The 20,721-nt window shown below is 34.8% G+C and overlaps 1 protein-coding gene across 1 annotated transcript in view; it reads right to left on the reverse strand.

Annotated features, from left to right (window-relative positions):
* The window catches only part of PAWR (pro-apoptotic WT1 regulator), a 114,965-nt gene that overhangs the window by 10,682 nt on the left and 83,562 nt on the right, over positions 1-20,721 (reverse strand). Inside the window, exon 5 of the mRNA XM_036912320.2 lies at positions 6,080-6,227. Within this exon, the coding sequence (XP_036768215.2) occupies positions 6,080-6,227 (148 nt within the window). The remainder of the gene's footprint in view (positions 1-6,079; positions 6,228-20,721) is intronic.

Raw genomic sequence — 20,721 nt, forward strand, 5'->3', positions numbered from 1 at the left:
AAAACCTATATGCCAACAAGCTGGAAAACCTAGAAGAAATGGACAACTTCCTAGAAAAATACAACCTTCCAAGACTGACCAAGGAAGAAACACGAAAGTTAAACAAACCAATTACAAGCAAAGAAATTGAAACGGTAATCAAAAAACTACCCAAGAACAAAACACCCGGGCCAGACAGATTTACCTTGGAATTTTATCAGATACACAGAGAAGACATAATACCCATTCTCCTTAAAGTTTCCAAAAAATAGAAGAGGAGGGAATACTCCCAAACTCATTCTATGAAGCCAACATCACCCTAATACCAAAACAAGGCAAAGACCCCGCCAAAAAAGAAAATTATAGACCAATATCCCTGATGAATGTAGATGCAAAAATACTTAATAAAATATTAGCAAACCGAATACAAAAGTATATCAAAAGGATCATACACCATGACCAAGTGGGATTCATCCCAGGGATGCAAGGATGGCACAACATTCAAAAATCCATCAACATCATCCACCACATCAACAAAAAGAAAGACAAAAACCACATGATCATCCCCATAGATGCTGAAAAAGCATTTGACAAAATTCAACATCCATTCATGATAAAAAGTCTCAGCAAAATGGGAATAGAGGGCAAGTACCTCAACATAATAAAGACCATATATCATAAACCCACAGCCAACATTATACAGAACAGCGAGAAGCTGAAAGCTTTTCCTCTGAGATCGGGAACTAGACACGGATGCCCACTCTCCTCACTGCTATTTAACATAGTACTGGAGGTCCTAGCCACGGCAATCAGACAAAACACAGAAATACAAGGAATCCAGATTGGTAAAGAAGAAGTTAAACTGTCACTATTTGCAGATGACATGATATTGTACATAAAAAACCCCAAAGACTCCACCCCAAAACTACTAGAACTGATATCGGAATACAGCAAAGTTGCAGGATACAAAATCAACACACAGAAATCTGTGGCTTTCCTATACACTAACAATGAACCAATAGAAAGAGAAATCAGGAAAACAATTCCATTCACAATTGCATCAAAATGAATAAAATACCTAGGAATAAATCTAACCAAAGAAGTGAATGACCTATACTCTGAAAACTACAAGTCACTCTTAAGAGAAATTAAAGGGCACACTAACAAATGGAAACTCATCCCATGCTCGTGGCTAGGAAAAATTAATATCGTCAAAATGGCCATCCTGCCCAAAGCAATATACAGATTTGATGCAATCCCTATCAAATTACCAGCAACATTCTTCAATGAACTGGAACAAATAGTTCAAAAATTCATATGGAAACACCAAAGACCCTGAATAGCCAAAGCAATCCTGAGAAGGAAGAATAAAGTAGGGGGGATCTCACTCCCCAATTTCAAGCTCTACTATAAAGCCATAGTACTCAAGACAATTTGGTACTGGCACAAGAACAGAGCCACAGACCAGTGGAACAGACTAGAGACTCCAGACATTAGCCCAAACATATATGGTCAATTAATATTTGATAAAGGAGCCATGGACATACAATGGCAAAATGACAGTCTCTTCAACAGATGGTGCTGGCAAAACTGGACAGCTACATGTAGGAGAATGAAACTGGACCATTGTCTAACCCCATATACATAAGTAAATTCAAAATGGATCAAAGACCTGAATGTAAGCCATGAAACCATTAAACTCGTGGAAAAAAACATAGGCAAAAACCTCATAGACATAAACATGAGTGACCTCTTCTTGAACATATCTCCCCGGGCAAGGAAAACAACAGCAAATATGAACAATGGGACTATATTAAGCTGAAAAGCTTCTGTACAGCAAAAGACACCATCAATAGAACAAAAAGGAACCCTAAAGTATGGGAGAATATATTCGTAAATGACAGATCCGATAAAGGCTTGACGTCCAAAATATATAAAGAGCTCACATGCCTCAACAAACAAAAATAAAACAATCCAATTAAAAAATGGGCAGAGGAACTGAACAGACAGTTCTCCAAAAAAGAAATACAGATGGCCAACAGACACATGAAAAGATGCTCCACATCGCTAATTATCAGAGAAATGCAAATTAAAACTACAATGAGGTATCACCTCACACCAGTAAGGATGGCTGCCATCCAAAAGACAAACAACAACAAATGTTGGTGAGGCTGTGGAGAAAGGGGAACCCTCCTACACTGCTGGTGGGAATGTAAACTAGTTCAACCATTGTGGAAAGCAGTATGGAGGTACATCAAAATGCTCAAAACAGACTTACCATTTGACCCAGGAATTCCACTCCTAGGAATTTACCCTAAGAACGCAGTAATCAAGTATGAGAAAGACCAATGCACCCCTATGTTTATCGCAGCACTATTTACAATAGCCAAGAATTGGAAACAACCTAAATGTCCATCGGTAGATGAATGGATAAAGAAGATGTGGTACATATACACAATGGAATACTACTCAGCCATAAGAGAGGGCAAATCCTACCATTTGCAGCAACATGGATGGAGCTGGAGGGCATTATGCTCAGTGAAATAAGCCAAGCGGAGAAAGAGAAATACCAAATGATTTCACTCATCTGTGGAGTATAAGAACAAAGGAAAAACTGAAGGAACAAAACAGCAGCAGAATCACAGAACTCAAGAATGGACTAACAGGTACCAAAGGGAAAGGGACTGGGGAGGATGGGTGGGTAGGGAGGGATAAGGGGGGGAGAAGTAGGGGGGTACTAAGATTAACATGCATGGGGGGGTAGGAGAAAAGGGAGGGCTGTACAACACAGAGAAGGCAAGTAGTGATTCTACAACATTTTGCTCTGCTGATGGACAGTGACTGTAAAGGGGTTTATAGGGGGGACCTGGTATAGGGGAGAGCCTAGTAAACAAAGTATTCTTCATGTAAGTGTAGATTAAAGATAACAAAAAAAAAAAAAAAAAAAGCAGTTCCTGTGTGGTGACCTCTAATGAGTTCTACACAATGATATAAAGGGCATATAAAAGTGTAGGCAAAGGGTCTGTTTGTGTTTATACAGAGGATCAAAGCCTAATTGGGCTACCCCGAAAATGAACTAAGATACGATTTGAAGAAGAACTTCCAACATCAGCACTCTCGGGAAGACTCATGCCAGAAGATGATCATCAAAAAACCTCAACAAAGATCCAGGCGATGCTGCAGTTGCAGCTGCATTCATCCCACCAGCTCCTGGACTTGCCATGGGAATGAGGAAGGAGATATCTAAGCTGGCCTGTGCATACAGTAAAACAACAAATTTGACTGGATCTACACTGTTGGAACTCAACCAAGAATTAAGAGAAGTGCAAGTTGTAGCGCTCCAAAATCTTACAACTACAGACTATTTACTGTTAAAAGAACATATGGGATGTGAACAGTTCCCAGGAATGGGCTGTCTTAATTTGTCTGATTTCTCTCAGACTGTTCAAGTTCAGTTGGACAATATCCATCATATCACAGACAAATTTTCACAAATGCCTAGGGTGCCTAACTGGTTTTCTTGGCCTCACTGGAGATGGCTGGTAATTACAGGTATGCTTTGGTTATGTAACTGTATTCCTATTATGTTAATGTGTGTGTGCAATTTAATTAGTAGTTTAAAACCTATACATGCTTAAATTACTCTACAAGAAGATATGTCAAAGAAATAATCAATCTTCCCATGTTTTCTTCTGTCTGCTACTTCTATAGCTTTTCTTCTTCCTTCCTAATTACAACCCTTAAATAGAATTCGTGCCACATATCGAATTTACCGAGTATCATAATTCTTCCAAGTGCTAAAGATACCTCAAGACAAATGCTGGGCATAGAAGGCACAGGGCATAAATCTGCAAAGAAGTAAAAAGCTAACCTTTTCAAACAATATGGCTTCTCTCTCACTTACCGACTTTACATTTCCCTGTATGGCCCCGGAAGATGACTGGTTAGCCAGAAATGGGTAAGATTCCTCAAGGGAGGAACAACCTAAGACAGGCACAGTCGCAGGGGGGCCATCAGGTGAGAAATTGGGGATCAACGGAGATGAGGCTTAGAACCTCTCCCCCCCTGTTTTGAGAGAAATCTTCTGCATCCATGGATGTTTTATTGCCCTTGTCTAGCTTGGATTAGCACATAGTCTACAGGCACACACCTGATCATCTACATTTGCTCTCTTACAACACTAAACTAAGTTTTCTACCTCTATCTTACATCTACCTACCACTTCAGCATTTTATTAAAAAAATAATAATAATAATAATAAAGGGAGAAATGTTGGATCCACATATAAATCAAGTATAAAAATCAAACGAATATTCATATTTGACCTGATTGTTTATGGTTCATAATGCGTGATCAAAACCGAAAGTTTCTGTGATGGCTGCCCTTGCACTGTTCACCATGTAAGAACTTATTCACTATGTAAGAATTTGTTCACCATGTAAGAACTTGTTCGTTATACTTTAGAAGATTGGAGACTGTTGAGAATTAGACTTGGGGTTGATTAATGATTGTGCATTGAGTCCCCTATACAGAATTTTATAGTTGTTAACAACCATTTGATCAATAAATATAAGATATGCCCTCTCAAAAAAAAAAAAATATATGGGTCCTTGAAGCTATTCTAATACTGGCTATGCTAAGCCAATAGGTGAAATTGGCCTGTGCCTCTGAGTCAAGAAATATAGCTGTATTTCATGTTTGAGTGTGATGGAAGGGGGCTGAGAGCCAGTCTTGCGTGTACTGTATGCTACACTATCTACAGCTGTATTCCTGTTTCATGGATTAAAAGCAACCTCCTAAGGTGGTAAAAGAATAAAAAAAAAAAAATACAAAGTTTACGAGAAGGAGATGGCCCTATGTGAAATGCTAAACAGAAAAAATATGATCCTCAATTTTACTTCTGGCTCTGCCAGTTAACTGATAATGGATAAAATGAAGGAACTGAAATAGATTACTGGTTTGTAAACTTTTTTTTTCCTTGAAACAATTCAACACCTTTTTCAGAGAAATCTCATTTAGAATACTGGGCCTTAGGCTGGGTTAGCCACCTGGGGGCAAAAGAGGAGCAGGACTATATAAAGGTCTTGCCCAGAGTGAGCTTTTTTCCTACCAGTCCTCAGAGAAAGTATCCAGCAGTCTCATTAATCAGCTTCCGCCAACTACTAGCAACTCAATTCAAATGCTTGTGCTTTTTAAAAACTAAACGCCTTTCTGAAATGCATTAGCTTATATATTCCTTAAATTTTTTTATTTGAACTCATAGAAAGTAGTGTTAAACTCAGATGTGAATTTAAAATAATCAAAGTGTTATAAAAACAAATGACTTAAAATTAAACCTCTACTTAAAACAATCTTCATATCATGGGGAATAATTCCAATTTGGCAAAACAAAATATATTTTCAACAAACAGAAATAATTCAGCACCATTATCAATTTTAGGGGTTAAATCCTAAAGAACAAACCTGAGACCCTATGGTTAATAAATCTATGCCAATATTCATTTGAGTTGTTCTCAAAGATACTCCTAACCAGGTTTATTCTTTAAATTGTTTCAAACACCAAAGATGGAAAACAAAACAAACAAAACAAAAAACCTCACCAAAAATGGCCATGGGCTCCAACTTAGAATCCAGAAGAAAGTATACAAATGATAATCCATACAGTTCATATAATAAACACATAGCAGTACACGTTGCCAGCATAGACTTCTAACCATTTCAAAGGCAAAGACTGTTTTCAATACATTAGAGATAACACTTGGCAGAATGAGTATCCATTAAATAAAAGGAATTCTTTGTATTGGCTCTATTTCTAAAAGCATTAACATCAATATAACTGAATTGGAAAGTATTAAGGAAATCAGAAAATTCCTAGAATTTTGCATCTAGAAAATAGATACCTGAGACAGTGATAAAAAAGCTGTTACTTAACTAGATATGGAAACCAATGAACACTAAATGAGATCTTCCATTACTATTTCTTATTCTTTTTCCTTTTGGGTACTGTCTTTCCCCTACAAATTTCAGCTGTTAGAGAAGTAAAAAAGGAATCCTAATGGTATATTAATTTTATCAATCTTAAATAATTTGTAAGTCATACCTTTTCAAGATCTTCAATTTTCTTTTCCAATGTGCTACTTGAGACCAAACTACCTGAAGCACTTGCATCCCTGTTGTATCTGCTGAACCCACTTCTCTCTGTTCGGGGATATCTACTTGAAATATCTTCTTCAGAGGCAGTGGTTGTGCTATGGAAATAAAAATTTATATTAAAAAAATACCTACTATTCAGCCATAAGAATCCCAAGAGTATTTTCTTTTGACTATAAATAATTATCACTCCTCTGAGGACACATGACATGGTTATAGTAGACAACTTATTTATAACTACCCAAAGTAATCATTATTCCAACACAATGAAAATTCTTTTGACCAATGTCTACTGTTAAGTAGCTGCTAGTACCAGACACTGTTCTGGGTACTGAAGATGTAATGGCAAACACCGATGTGACTCTGCTCCTCACAGAGCTTTCATTAATATAACCAATTGTAACAAAGCACAAGATGACCACCACAATAAGCTAAATGTAGCATACTATGAGAACTATAACAGGAGACCTAATATACACTGTGTGTGGTGAAGAACCACTTTCCTTTTCTTTTTTTATAATTCCAATCCATCATTGACCACTACTTTTGTAAGAGCAAATATAAAAGTGTACTGGAAAAATAAAAGTTAAAAAGTCCATACAAAATACAAGCCCCTATGTTAGATTCACACCCATAAAACTTTATTTCAAAAACACAATTAGAATAAACAGAAAGAATTACATAAAACTGTGTATGTTTCATTGAAAGTATGCATATAGGCAATTATTATAGAAACAGCTATAATAACTATGGACACATGGTTATAGTAGATAACTTATTTATAGCTAAAGAAATGAATCATTATTCCAACACAACATAAACTATGAATGTTATAGCAATTCTTCACATTAAACATCAATTTACACACTCTGAATAGCATATATGTCAATATTTAAAGTTTTTAATGTAATAAATGAGCATGCTTGTTTTTTATATCATGAACTACTTTCTTTGCTACAGATTCACCCAACATCTTCAAGCAAACATCTTTGTCTTGTCATTTGTGTATAGTTTTTTAATGTCAGCAACTGGAAGTGAGACTTTAAAAAAAACTCACAAAGCACTAATGATTACATATGAAATCCTGAAGATCTGTTTCTGTCGGCTTAAGTACAATATTCCTTCTTTCAAATGAAGCACTTCTGATGGTGAACGTATTTATGTCATGAAAATAAATGCCACTTAAATTTTGATGGTTTAATGTTTTAGTAGCCAGTGTATCACTGCAAATAACCCACTGTAGTTTTAGCACTTTCCTATCAATTATGGCTAAAAATGGAACTCACTGTAAGAGAGACAAAGCTTCCCCAAAAAACTAGCACAAACTCTTTTGGCCTGTATCTCTGAAATCATTTGATCACATTCAGAAAAGGTGTATCTCTTACCAAAAAAGAAAAGTCCAGGGAAGTTTGTTTGACCATGTAAGTTAGGGCTAAAAATAAAGAACATAAATTCTATTTCCTTGATTTACACAACAAAAGCAGAAGTTGAAAAGAATGATTTTTACTCTTTGTTTGTTTTATTTTTAATAATTATATATTTATTTTTAAATTATTTTACTTACAGAACAAGAATAAAAGTCTGATTAAATTTTATGCAGATTTTTAAGTAAATGGTTACATCTTCCTCACTTCTTACACATTTTGCGTTGCAAAAGACTAACATAAAAATAACACACATTTAGTACAATACACATTCTTCCCAAGCTCACACAGTACATTCACTGAAAGAACATATTCTGGGCCAGGAAACATACCTTCACAAATTTAAAAGAATATAAATTATACAATGTCTACTCTCAAGACTACAACAGAATTAAATTAGAAATAAGTAACAGAAAGGTAACTGGAAAATACTCAAGTAAATGGGGATTAAACAACACATTTCTAAATAACACATAAGTTGAAGAAGAAATCTCAACAGAAATTTTAAAATAAAAATTAGTTTCTTTTGTTAAAAGAAATTTTGAACTAAATGAACCCACAACGGAAACTTTGTGAGATGTAGTGAAAGAAAGCAATGCTTAGAGGGAATTTTATAGCACTAAATACATATATTAGAAAATAAAGATCTAAAATCAATACTCTTAAGTTTCTACCTTAGGAAACTAGAAAGGGAAGAGTAAATTAAATCCAAAGTAAGCAGAAAAAATGAAATAATAAGAATTAGAGCAGAAATAAATGAAATTTAAAACAGAAAACCAATGCACAAAATCAATGAAACCAAAAATTATTTCTTTGAAAAGACCAATAAAATCAATACTCTAGCCACACTATGGGCCCTGCATCAAACACACAACTACTCAAGTTGAAACAAGAATGCTGACAACAAATAAAACCAGCAATACGGATCTCTTAAAAGCTTTGTATTTGCTTACAAGCTTAAAACAGTATTTCAAAAAGTTTCAGCTATTAATATTTAAAAACCCTTTATATTAGGCTTGTTTATACATAAATGATACTATTATACAAATTCAAAACAGGAATAATTATTACTAAAAAAACAAAATAGGTGCTTTATCAGGATGCTGGGAAAAAGATAGCAGCATCTTACTATGCTGATGGACAGTGACTGTAGTGCTGTAATGGGGTATGTGGTGGGGACTTGATAATGGGGGGAATCTAGTAACCACAATGTTCCTCATGTGACTTTATATTAATGATACCAAAAGAGAAAAAAAAAAAAAGAGCAAAATTCATCTTCCCTGACACTTACAATGTGCTTTTACCACTCTTTCCCATCTCAGAAAATAGCACCACCAAAAAATATTTAAAATTGCAGCAAGTTATCTTGTGGATATTGACATAATAAGAGGGAAAATGTCTATAGCCACCCCAATATTGAAGAACAAAGCTGGAGGACTGATGTTACACAACTTCAATACTTACTATAAAACTACAATAATCAAGACAATGTGGTATTGGTGAAATAATAGAACCCAGAAACAGACTCACATAAGTCTTTTTGAACAAAAGCAGCTGGAACAGGACATCCACATGCAAAAAAATTAAAAACTAAGACAAACACTTTACACCCCTCACAAAAATTAACTCAAAATGGATCAAAGACCTGAAGTTAAATGCAAAACTATAATCTCTTCGGAGTTTCATACTTTGGAGTTTTACACCTGGAAGACCCTGGGTATAGTGATGACATTTTAGATATAACACCAAAGGCACAATCCATGAAAGAAATAATTGGTAGCTGGACTTCATTAAAATTAAAACTTCTGCTATGTGAAGCACAATGTTAAGACAGTGAGAATACAAGCCACACTGGGAGAAACTATTTACAGAAGACTACCTGATAAAGGACTGTTATCCAAAATATACAAAGAATTCTTAACAGTAAGAAGGATCACAAACAATACCTAGATTTCTGACTTGAACAATAGTGGATTTTCATGCCAACTACTGAAAGCCACCAAGTTTCATACATTTTCTTTTGAAGATACTGACTTTCAGATGATTCTGAGAAATCTAAAAGTAGATATTTAAAAGTTATTGGTTATACAGTTATAGAGCTAATGATTTGGAGCCATCAGCATACATATAGATAGTAACTGAAGTCACCATAGTGAAGGACATTTCTGATGCAAATACACAGAACAAAAGGAGAATAAAGTCTATGAGAGGTGAGTAACACCAATACAAAGAACAAGTACAGAAAAGGAAGAACTGCAAATAAGACTGGGGAATACAAGCAAAGTGGTAAGAAGAAAATTAAGAATCAAGTGATATCATATTACAGAAGAGTATTAGAATCACTTTAAAAGACCTCTTTTTACTTATAAAAAAAGAAGAGTTACCTGCATCAAACACACAACTACTCAAGTTGAAACAAGAATGCTGACAACAAATAAAACCAGCAATACGGATCTCTTAAAAGCTTTGTATTTGCTTACAAGCTTAAAACAGTATTTCAAAAAGTTTCAGCTATTAATATTTAAAAACCCTTTATATTAGGCTTGTTTATACATAAATGATACTATTATACAAATTCAAAACAGGAATAATTATTACTAAAAAAACAAAATAGGTGCTTTATCAGGATGCTGGGAAAAAGATAGCAGTATAAGAAGCAAGGCAGAAACCTCCTCCCCAAAACAATGCTTTATGCCCACTACATTACTAGGTTTGTAAGGAATACTGCCATAATTGTGAATAACTGTGCTACCTGATCTTATTCCCAAATTCAACTCTATTAGTATTCTAAAAACAGAAATGTTTTGAAACTATTTTGAGGGGTGGATAGGTACACTGCAAAAATACCCAGAATAAAAGACTGTTTCTCTAACTCCAAAAAGTTTGTAACATTTTACTCAGGAATATTAACACAAATCTCTAATACAATTCCAAAAAGAATGCCCCCCTGCTCTTAGCTACAAAGCTTAATTATAATGTTCAGAAAAGTGAAAAAAATAAACAGTATCATCAAATACCACTATTTACTGGAAGCTTTCTTTAGCCCTCTGGGAATTTTCACATTGTCTGTGGAAAGAGTAGGATGTATTGTATTGGGGCATAAAACACTGTTATTCTAAACTATCATGAGAACAAGATTGACAGCATTGAGATTACAACTAGAGGAATTTTCCACTAAAATAGATATTTTAAAGCTTAGCAATTTGGATACAAGACTCATGAGTAAAATCCTATATTTAGAATAGATATTAAATATTTAGAAATTTAGATAAATCATGAAATTCCTAAACAACCAACAAGTACATGATTGGCCTCCACATTTTTAATATGTGTCACTACTAATTAAACTCCCCCACCACTACTCCTACTTCTCAAAACAGTCCCTTCTTCTCTGTAGGTCTTCTTTCTTCTTCCTTTAAACACACACACACACACCCAACAACTAATTATCAAAATCAACTCCCAGACTCTTGATTAAAATTGTGATACATATTCATTGTAAGAAACAGAAAATACAAATAAATCTCCCCTGATACCATCAACCCAAAGATAACTGCAGATACATTTTACAGTACATTAGTTCTTAAACTTTTAAATTTACAGATCCCTTTGAAAATCTGATGAAAAATAAAGCTCTTCTTCCTGATCATTATATTCTTTTACATAGAATTTTAGCGGTTCATGAGTAGATTTCAAGTTAAGAACACCTCATATATATTATGATGGAATTTGCTTTGTATCATACATTCTTATAATAGCTCTCCCTCTCCCCATTTAACATAAATAGGTAATAATTTTGGTTTTCTACAAAATCAGCTTAATATCTGTTTTGTAACTGTTTATATTAGTATGTACAGCTTATAACCTACCTCACTGTTAGTAATTTAAATTTTTCCAATTAGGGGCTATCATACATGCTCATTTCTGATGTATTAAATATAGTAAACTATCCTAAAGAGATCAAATATGATAGTTATCTTATCAAATATACCTGGTGCTTAAATTTTACTAGCTGTGAGTTTAGACAAAAAAAATCCAGAAAACATTCTTCTAGATGTAGGTCAATGCATTTGGTAAGAACAACGAAAATATTACATTCATTATTATCTTAAATGCATCTTCCAATCAAGCACAGTACCTTGTACCTCAAAAACTATTCAGTATTTTTTTCAGAAAAATCTTCAGCTAAGCAAATGAAAAATTCTGTGTATTAATAGAGATCCCACAAAAACCTACATGAATGTTCACTGCATATTATATATTCTAACATAATAATCTGTATTAGCCAAAAAGTGGCAACCCAAATGTCCATCAATTAGTGAATGGTTAAATAAAATGTGGTATTATCCATGCATGCTACAACATAGATAAATCTTGCAAACATTTTGCTATGTGAAAGAAGCCAGAAGGGCAATATATATTGTATGGTGCATTTATATGAATTATCCAGTGTAGACAAATCCATAGACAGAAAGCAGACTACAAGTTGCTGAGGACTATGAGGAAGGGAAGAATGGGGATTGACTATTTAATGAGGTATGGGATTTCCCCCATTTTGGGGCAGGTAGTGGGGAGAGTTCTGGAACTAGACAGGGCTAATGGTCTTACAACACTGTAAAAGTACTATAAACTACTTAATTGTATGCTTTCAAAAGACGATTTTATGATATTTGAATTACATCTCAATAAAGCTCTTAAGGAAGAGATTAAATATGGAATAGCATGTTCAGATTAGTGGTTAATTTCCAAGAAATATAATGCATAAAATGCACTTAAAAATTGTATCAAATATTATTACATACTTATTTTATGACTATGAAGATACTTTAGATCTTATTAGACTTCAAGATCATCAGAACGAAACTTATCTCCCAATACTGCACTGTACCTACAACAAATTAATGACAGCTGAGGAGACTCTGAAATCCAGGGCCACAAATATAGAAGTTACTTTCCAAAAATAAAAAACAAAAAAACCCATGTGAAAAAGAAAAAAATCCAGTTACTGGTAACTTCCAGTTTTTGGAGTCAAAATAAGCTAAATCAAACTCTGAATCAAACACCCTACCTTCTACCCACATTAGGCAATTAATGCTACCATGAGGTAAAGCAACATATGCTGGTAAAATGAGCAAATTATTATCTGTCTCATCTCATACAAGTTATTAAACTGCACCATGTCTCAGTTTCCTCATTTGTAAAATGGGGATAATAAAACATTTCCCTCATTAGCCTACTGAGAAATTAACTGAAGTAACACACATGGGAAGTATTGTAAATAAGTGTGTGACACACAATAAACATTACATAAATTGTAGCTAATCTTTATCTTCCAACAAAAATAAAAATTCACAAATCCATAAGGGAAAAGAATTCAGTCCCCAAAATGTACCAGTATATCAGTTACTTTTAAATTATTATTTTGTGACTTTCATGTGCATTTGCAAAATCCATTAACCAGAAGAGCCACAGCTATTGTATGCCCTACAGCATTCGGTAAAACATAAAGCTAACATGCTAATATAGAAAATAAAAGATCTTGAGAAAGAACACACTTCTTTAGAAGACAGAGAGCCCCAGAAGACTGGTCTCTCTTCAACTATTAGCAGATACTTCTGGTTGTCTTTAGAATTCTTATCTGTAAAAAATTTGCCTGATTTTTTTTTGGTTTGACTCCTGATCAACAAACCAATAAGTTTCTTGTGACAGTGGTTCTCCAAATATATGTGCAATCAAATAAGAACTACTGGTTTTAAAGTAATGGGTATAAAGAAAGTTCCCTTCAGAAAAAAAGTTATGTTGCAACATCTTAAATCTTTGCATGAAAACTGTTTCCATATAAATTAATTCACTTTCTAAACAAAGGTTCTATTCAATTTCCTATGAAAGACCTAAAGAATCAAGTAATAACTGAAGGTTTGAACTTCTGTATGATGAGTTAAAACACACAGCAGATCTTAGATAATTCAAAATAAATATCTTTTAAAGGTGATCCTTCTCTTTTTTGCCCCACACTAAGTGAAGTGTCAAAATGAGGGTTACTGAAATCTGGCAGAAATTGTAACATCACATATGGACAGCTGTGGCTCCTATTGAGGTAAGCGGGTAAATGTATGAGGTGTGAATTTTGGGTATTCCGATGTGGCCTGGTTAAGCTGGACAGTTTCCTGTATTTACCAAGTGTTTCTCATGAACAGAATTGTGCATAAGCAAATGCAAAATATGTGTTATGGTCAAACTGTTCCCTGCTATTATCAATTGGGACAAATTCAAGTTTTTAAAACAAGCATTATGGTAGAATTGACTTTGGAAGAGAGTGTTAGCTCTTAAGAATCATAATCACACTGTAACCAAATAAAGAAACCCATGTCCCCTAAAGCAGTTATAATGAGGGTTTCTTGTACATTTACGCTGCACTTCACCGAAAAGGAGAAAAGCAGAAATTGCTCAGTTGATAGCAGCCATTCTTTATACAACTTAAAAGTACAGAGACTCTTGTTACATTAGAGGAGCAAAGCAGAATGCAAAACTGTACATCCATTATACTCACAAATAAAAAGCCTAGAAAAAGAAATTGGAAGTAAATAATAGTGATTTGACTTGGGAGTTAGGGCTTAAGTGGGTTTTTCTAATCCAAGGCTTCAATAGTGAGGATTGCTTTTAAAGTTAAGGTAACAATTTTTAGATTATAGTATAAAAATTCTACCCTGATCATTTTTAAGTAATTGCAAAAAAATTATAGGGGAAGAGAATTCCTAATAAAACAACACAAATTATAATTATAGCTAAAGAAGTATAATACTAACATGAAACATTACAGATTTGAAAAAAGATTTTTTGCACCTACGTTTTAGCTAAGGCAATGTTAATTCTTTCTACCATTCATATCCTGATGTGTCCATGCTCCTTATAAATATAAAAACTTGTAATATTTCCTCTCTTATAACTAATTTCTACTCAGAGAAAATGTGGTATAATAAAGGGTTCACTCTACAAAAGTCCTTTTCCTCATTTTGGAGAGAAGATGCTTGCCCTACTCCCTGACGGGTAATGAAGGTGCAGATGTTCTGCATATCATTAAAAGCTCTATAAACCTATTAAAAGCATAACCTATTAATGTTAGTGGACAGGAGGACAATTAAGAAGCACTTATGACTTTGCATAAATGTTAATAATCAATACGGTATTAAATATATTTATGAAGACAAAAGGACCAATTACTATATGAAAATGACCAAACAGTATTTGTCTTGTTTCCCATGTTTTTTAATCAGTGCCATTCTTGATGGTTGAATTACATGCTTAAATAGAAATGGTAAACTATACACCATGGTTAATCCTGCCCTTTGCCTTTTCAAGTCATTCAGAACTATACTGCCCTTTTTTTAAGTGCATGAAGTATTATGAAGATAACACATCAAGCAGGGTATCTACAGCCACACATCTAACACTCTGACTTGCCTTTAAAACCTTTTTTTAAATTTTACCCAATGCATTATAAATTTAACCAAGTATTGTATTCTATTAAGAAAAATTACACATTGAAAAAAACCATTAATACATGACACTGATCTCTTTCCTAAGTCTTGTTTTAGAACATTCATGATGCCCACCCCCAAATAGTTGCCCAAAGTTATTTAATCATGTTTTAAAAAGGGAATCAGTGAATACGTAAGATAAGTTCTAGATAAACAAGAGATGACTCAATAAAAGGATAGCATAATGAGAGTGAGTGCTTAACACACTCAATGTTCGAAAAGTACATTCTTGATATTTCTAAGAAAAACTCACGCATTTAACCCGTAACTTATAAGAGCAAACACACAAACTAGCCTTGTGGGTGACTGTATCCTGTAAGGACTTTTTGAAAGTTCATCTAGCTTTATACATAGCAGGGCCCCCTTCGTCAGCGGTTTTGGTCACCCGAGGTCACTGCAGACAGGCAGCGCATCATCTCCTCAGCTGTACTGCCAGGTCAGCAGTAGCCTCAAGCTATGTGCAATGCCTAGTCATTCACCTCACTTCATCTCATCACCCAGGCATTTCATCTCACATCACCACAAGAACAAGTGTGAGTAACTCCATATACTTCGAGAGAGGAAGAGAAAGACACCATGTGCACATTATTTTTATTACAGTATATTGTTATAATCATTCTATTTTCCTTTTGTTGTTAATCTCTTACTGTGCCTAATTTATAAATTAAATTTTATCACAGTTATGTATGCATAGGAAAAAACACATAGTATTTATAGGATTCGGTTCAGTCCACAGCTCCAGGCATCCATCCACTGGGTGGTCCTGGAACATATACCCTGCAGATAAGGGGGGACTATTACAGAAGTTACTTGTTTTAGTGAAATATTTTCTAACATGTGATGCCATATTTCCATCCTCCTTTTCTTATCCCTGTTAGCCAGCAGACACCTCACCAAGCAATATCCACTCTCTAGTTATTGCTACAACTTGCTGACAGATTAATCAAAGTAATCAACTGTTGATGTACAATATAACAAATTCCTGTAGATAAGGAATTGATAATTTCAGATACAGATCTTAGGTTTTATATTTTTGTTGTTTTGCATGTGTTTTTCTTTTTAGACAGTATTCAAACTATGACTTGATGTGAGCCAGTGACTAATGACTAGAAACTGAAAAAAGAAATTTTTTTGTTTTGTATTAAACAGGGTTAAACATTTGAAAGCTTAAAAGTAACAAATCTTAAAGCTGTGAAAATAAAATAAGGACAAGTATATGAACAGGTCACAAGTAAAATAATGGTCTAAACAAACAACAACAAATGTTGGCGAGGCTGTGGAGAAAGGGGAACCCTCCTACACTGCTGGTGGGAATGTAAGTTAGTTCAACCATTGTGGAAAGCAGTATGGGGGTACATCAAAATGCTCAAAACAGACTTACCATTTGACCCAGGAATTCCACTCCTAGGAATTTACCCTAAGAATGCAGCAATCAAGTTGGAGAAAGACAGATGCACCCCTATGTTTATTGCAGCACTATTTACAATAGCCAAGAATTGGAAGCAACCTAAATGTCCATCAATAGATGAATGGATAAAGAAGATGTGGTACATATACACAATGGAATACTACTCAGCCATAAGAAAAGGGCAAATCCAATCATTTGCAGCAACATGGATGGAGCTGGAGGGTATTATGCTCAGCGAAACAAGCCAAGCGGAGAAAGAGAAATACCAAATGATTTCACTTATCTGTGGAATATAAGAACAAAGGAAAAACTGAAGGAACAAAACAGCAGCAGAATCACAGAACTCAAGAATGGACTAACAGGTACCAAAGGGAAAGGGACTGGAGAGGATGGGTGGGTAGGGAGGGATAAGGGGGGGGGGAGAAGTAGGGGGGTATTAAGATTAACATGCATGGGGGGGTAGGAGAAAAGGGAGGGCTGTACAACACAGAGAAGGCAAGTAGTGATTCTACAACATTTTGCTCTGCTGATGGACAGTGACTGTAAAGGGGTTTATAGGGGAGACCTGATATAGGGGAGAGCCTAGTAAACATAATATTCTTCATGTAAGTGTAGATTAAAGATTAACAAAAAAAAAAAAAAGCAGTTCCTGTGTGGTGACCTCCAATGAGTTCTACTCAATGGTATAAAGGGCAGATCAACGTGTGGGCAAAGGGTCTGTTGGTGTTTATACAGAGGATCAAAGCCTAATTGGGCTACCCCGAACATGAACTAAGATACGATATGAAAGAGAACTTCCAACATCAGCACTCTCTGGAAGACTCATGCCAGAAGATGCTCATCAAAAAACCCCAACAAAGATCCACGCACTGCTACAGCTGTAGATGCACTCATCCCACCAGCTCCTGGACTTGCCATGGGAATGAGGAAGGAGATATCTAAGCTGGCCTGTGCATACAGTAAAACAACAAATTTGACTGGATCTATACTGTTGTAACTCAACCAAGAATTAGGAGAAGTGCAAACTGTAGCGCTCCAAAATCTTACAACTACAGACTATTTACTGTTAAAAGAACATAAGGGATGTGAACATTCCCCAGGAATGGGTTGTTTTAATTTGTCTGATTTCTCTCAGACTGTTCAAGTTCAGTTGGACAATATCCATCATATCATAGATAAGTTTTCACAAATGCCTAAGGTGCCTAACTGGTTCTCTTGGTTTCACTGGAGATGGCTGGTAATTACAGATATGCTTTGGTTATGTAACTATACTCCTATTATGTTAATGTGTGTGTGCAATTTAAGTAGTAGCTTAAAACCTATACATGCTGAAGTTACTCTACAAGAAGATATGTCAAAGAAATAATCAATCTTCCCATGTTTTTTTCAGCCTGCTACTTCTATAGCTTTTCTTCTTCCTTCCTAATTACAACCCTTAAATAGAATTCGTGCCTCATATCAAATTTACCGAGTATCATAATTCTTCCAAGTGGTAAAGATACCTCAAGACAAATGCTGGGCATAGAAGGCACAGGGCATAAATCTGCAAAGAAGTAAAAAGCTAACCTTTTCAAACAATATTGCCTCTCACTTACCAACTTTACATTTCCCTGTATGGCCCTGGAAGATGACTGGTTAGCCAGAGACGGGTAAGATTCCTCAAGGGAGGAACAACTTAAGACAGGCACAGTCGCAGGGGGGTCATCAGGTGAGAAATTGGGGATCAACAGAGGTGAGGCCTAGAACCTCACCCCTCCTGTTCTGAGAGAAATCTTCTGCATCCGTGGATGTTTCATTGCCCTTGTCTAGCTTGGATTAACACATAGTCTACAGGCACACACCTGATCATCTACATTTGCTCTCTTACAACACTAAACTATGTTTTCTACCTTTATCTTGTATCTACCTACCACTTCAGCATTTTATTAAAAATAATAATAATAAAGAGAGAAATGTGGTATCCACATATAAATCAAGTATAAAAACCAAATGAGTATTCATATTTGAACTGACTGTTTATAGTTCATAACGCAGGAGCAAAACCGAAAGTTTCTGTGATGACTGCCCTTGTACGGTTCACTATGTAACTTATTCATTATGTAAGAATTTGTTCTCCATGTAAGAACTTGTTTGTTATGCCTCAGAAGATTGGAGACTGACGAAAATTAGGCTTGGGGTGGATTAATGATTGTGCATTGAGCACTGACTCCCCTATACAGAATTTTATTGTTGTTAACAGCCATTTGATCAATAAATATGAGAGATGCCCTCACAAAAAAAAAAAAGGACAGACTTCCAATGGTAAAATAAATAAGTAACCAGGATGTAATGTATAGCATAAGGAATATAGTCAAGATATTGTAACAGCTTGGTAGGGTGATAGCTGGAACCTAGAATTATGTATATAAATGTTTTATCACTGTGTTGTACACTTGAAACTAATGTAATGTAATACTGTGCGTCAACTACCCTTCAATAAAAAATAATTATAAAAAAAAATAATAAATAAATAAATAAATAAATAATAATAATGGTCTAAAAAGCTTAAAAAAATACACCATATCAGGAAATAATTTTCTCCAAAATAAAGCTTTTGATGAGGATTTATAAGAAAATTATTCCCTTACTGATTCTAATTATAGAACACAAATCCAAAAAATGCCAATCATAATTTAAAGTTTATTAATAAGAACTAAACATGTACAACCAAGTACAATAAACCTGATAAGCTACCCAAATTTACTGTTACTCCCCAAACCAAAAACTGATAAAACATTTTTTGGTTTGAGAATGTGGCCTGGAAACAGTTTCTGGCTAAAAACAGTCTTTCTGGAAAGTTTAAACTATTCATGTTAAGTAAAAATTACCAAGCAATGTATAAATATTAGAAGCTTGAAAGAATCACAGGTTTCACTGTACCTAAATCAAAATTACTCAGAAATGAGGATAAAAGTAGTAGTGGTAGCAGACATATCAAGTGTTCAGTGGAAACGGTTTTAGACTTACTCATTCAATTTTGATTATCTTGTCTTTCTGTTCTGTTTCTATTGCTAATAGATATTATGGTTCATGATAAAAATTGAGTTTTATTTATATGTAACTTAGTATTAAAATTAGAACTCCCTTAATGAAAGTTTTCTTTTAGATGGAATATAATAACCAAAAATTTTAATCAAGTATCCTAAATTTCAACATATAAAAGGAAAACATAGGTTTTACACATATAAATGTAAGGGTAGATGTCTTGTATAAACATGTCTTTATTATTCTTTTATATTCTTTATTGTTTATGGGTTCTGCAGTCATGTTGTCTGAATTTAAATCTAGATTCTGAGGTGACTATTCTTAAAAACCTGAGTGGAAGGATTCTACCTCTTTAACCCCTCTTGCCTCATCTACAAAATAAAAGTAAATATTGTGCCTACTGTACCTATATTATAAGGTAACTAAGAATTGAACAAGATCTCCACATAGATAAAGTACCTGGATATTATAAACACTTGGTAAGATTTACCATTTTCCTTTGATTATTGGCACAAGTTTGACCACATCTTCTGCAGCCTTTATGGCTTCAACAAGAAAGAAGGAGGCTAATATACCACGCATCTCCATTAAACAACTTCTCATACCGAATTCTGATTTTCTTTCTATATACATACACTCAAAACACATTTTTTTGTAAAAACATCACTCATTGTGTAGAGTGGTGCTGTGTACTTGTCATGGTATGAATGTTTATATTCCCCAAAATTAGTATATTGAAACCTTAAAGTGCATGGGATGGTGTTAGGAGATGGGGCCTCTGGGAGGTGCTTAGGTCACCAAGGTGGAGTCTTCATAAAGGGAATTAGTGCTCTTGTAGAAGAGGCTCCACAGAGCTCCTTTGCCCCTTTCACTGTGCGAGGACACAGCAAGAAGTCTGTTAGTCTATAAGATGGAAGAGGGCCTTTACCAGAGCATGACCTTGCTGGCACTCTGATCTCTAACTTCCCACCTCCAGAACTGTGTGAAATAAACTTCTGTTTTCTGTAAGCTACCCAGTCTGTGGTATTTGTTATAGAAGCCTGAACAAACTAAGGTAGGACTGAATTGTATACCCCCAAAATTCATATGCTAAAGCCCATGACTATAATGGTAACATTTAGGAAGTAATTAGGTTTAGATGAAGTCATGAGGGTGGGGCCCTCATGATGGGATTAGTAATGATCAACAGAGACAAAGA

This window comes from Manis pentadactyla, chromosome 10, assembly GCF_030020395.1.
Source record: "Manis pentadactyla isolate mManPen7 chromosome 10, mManPen7.hap1, whole genome shotgun sequence".
Taxonomy (NCBI): Eukaryota; Metazoa; Chordata; class Mammalia; order Pholidota; family Manidae; genus Manis; species Manis pentadactyla.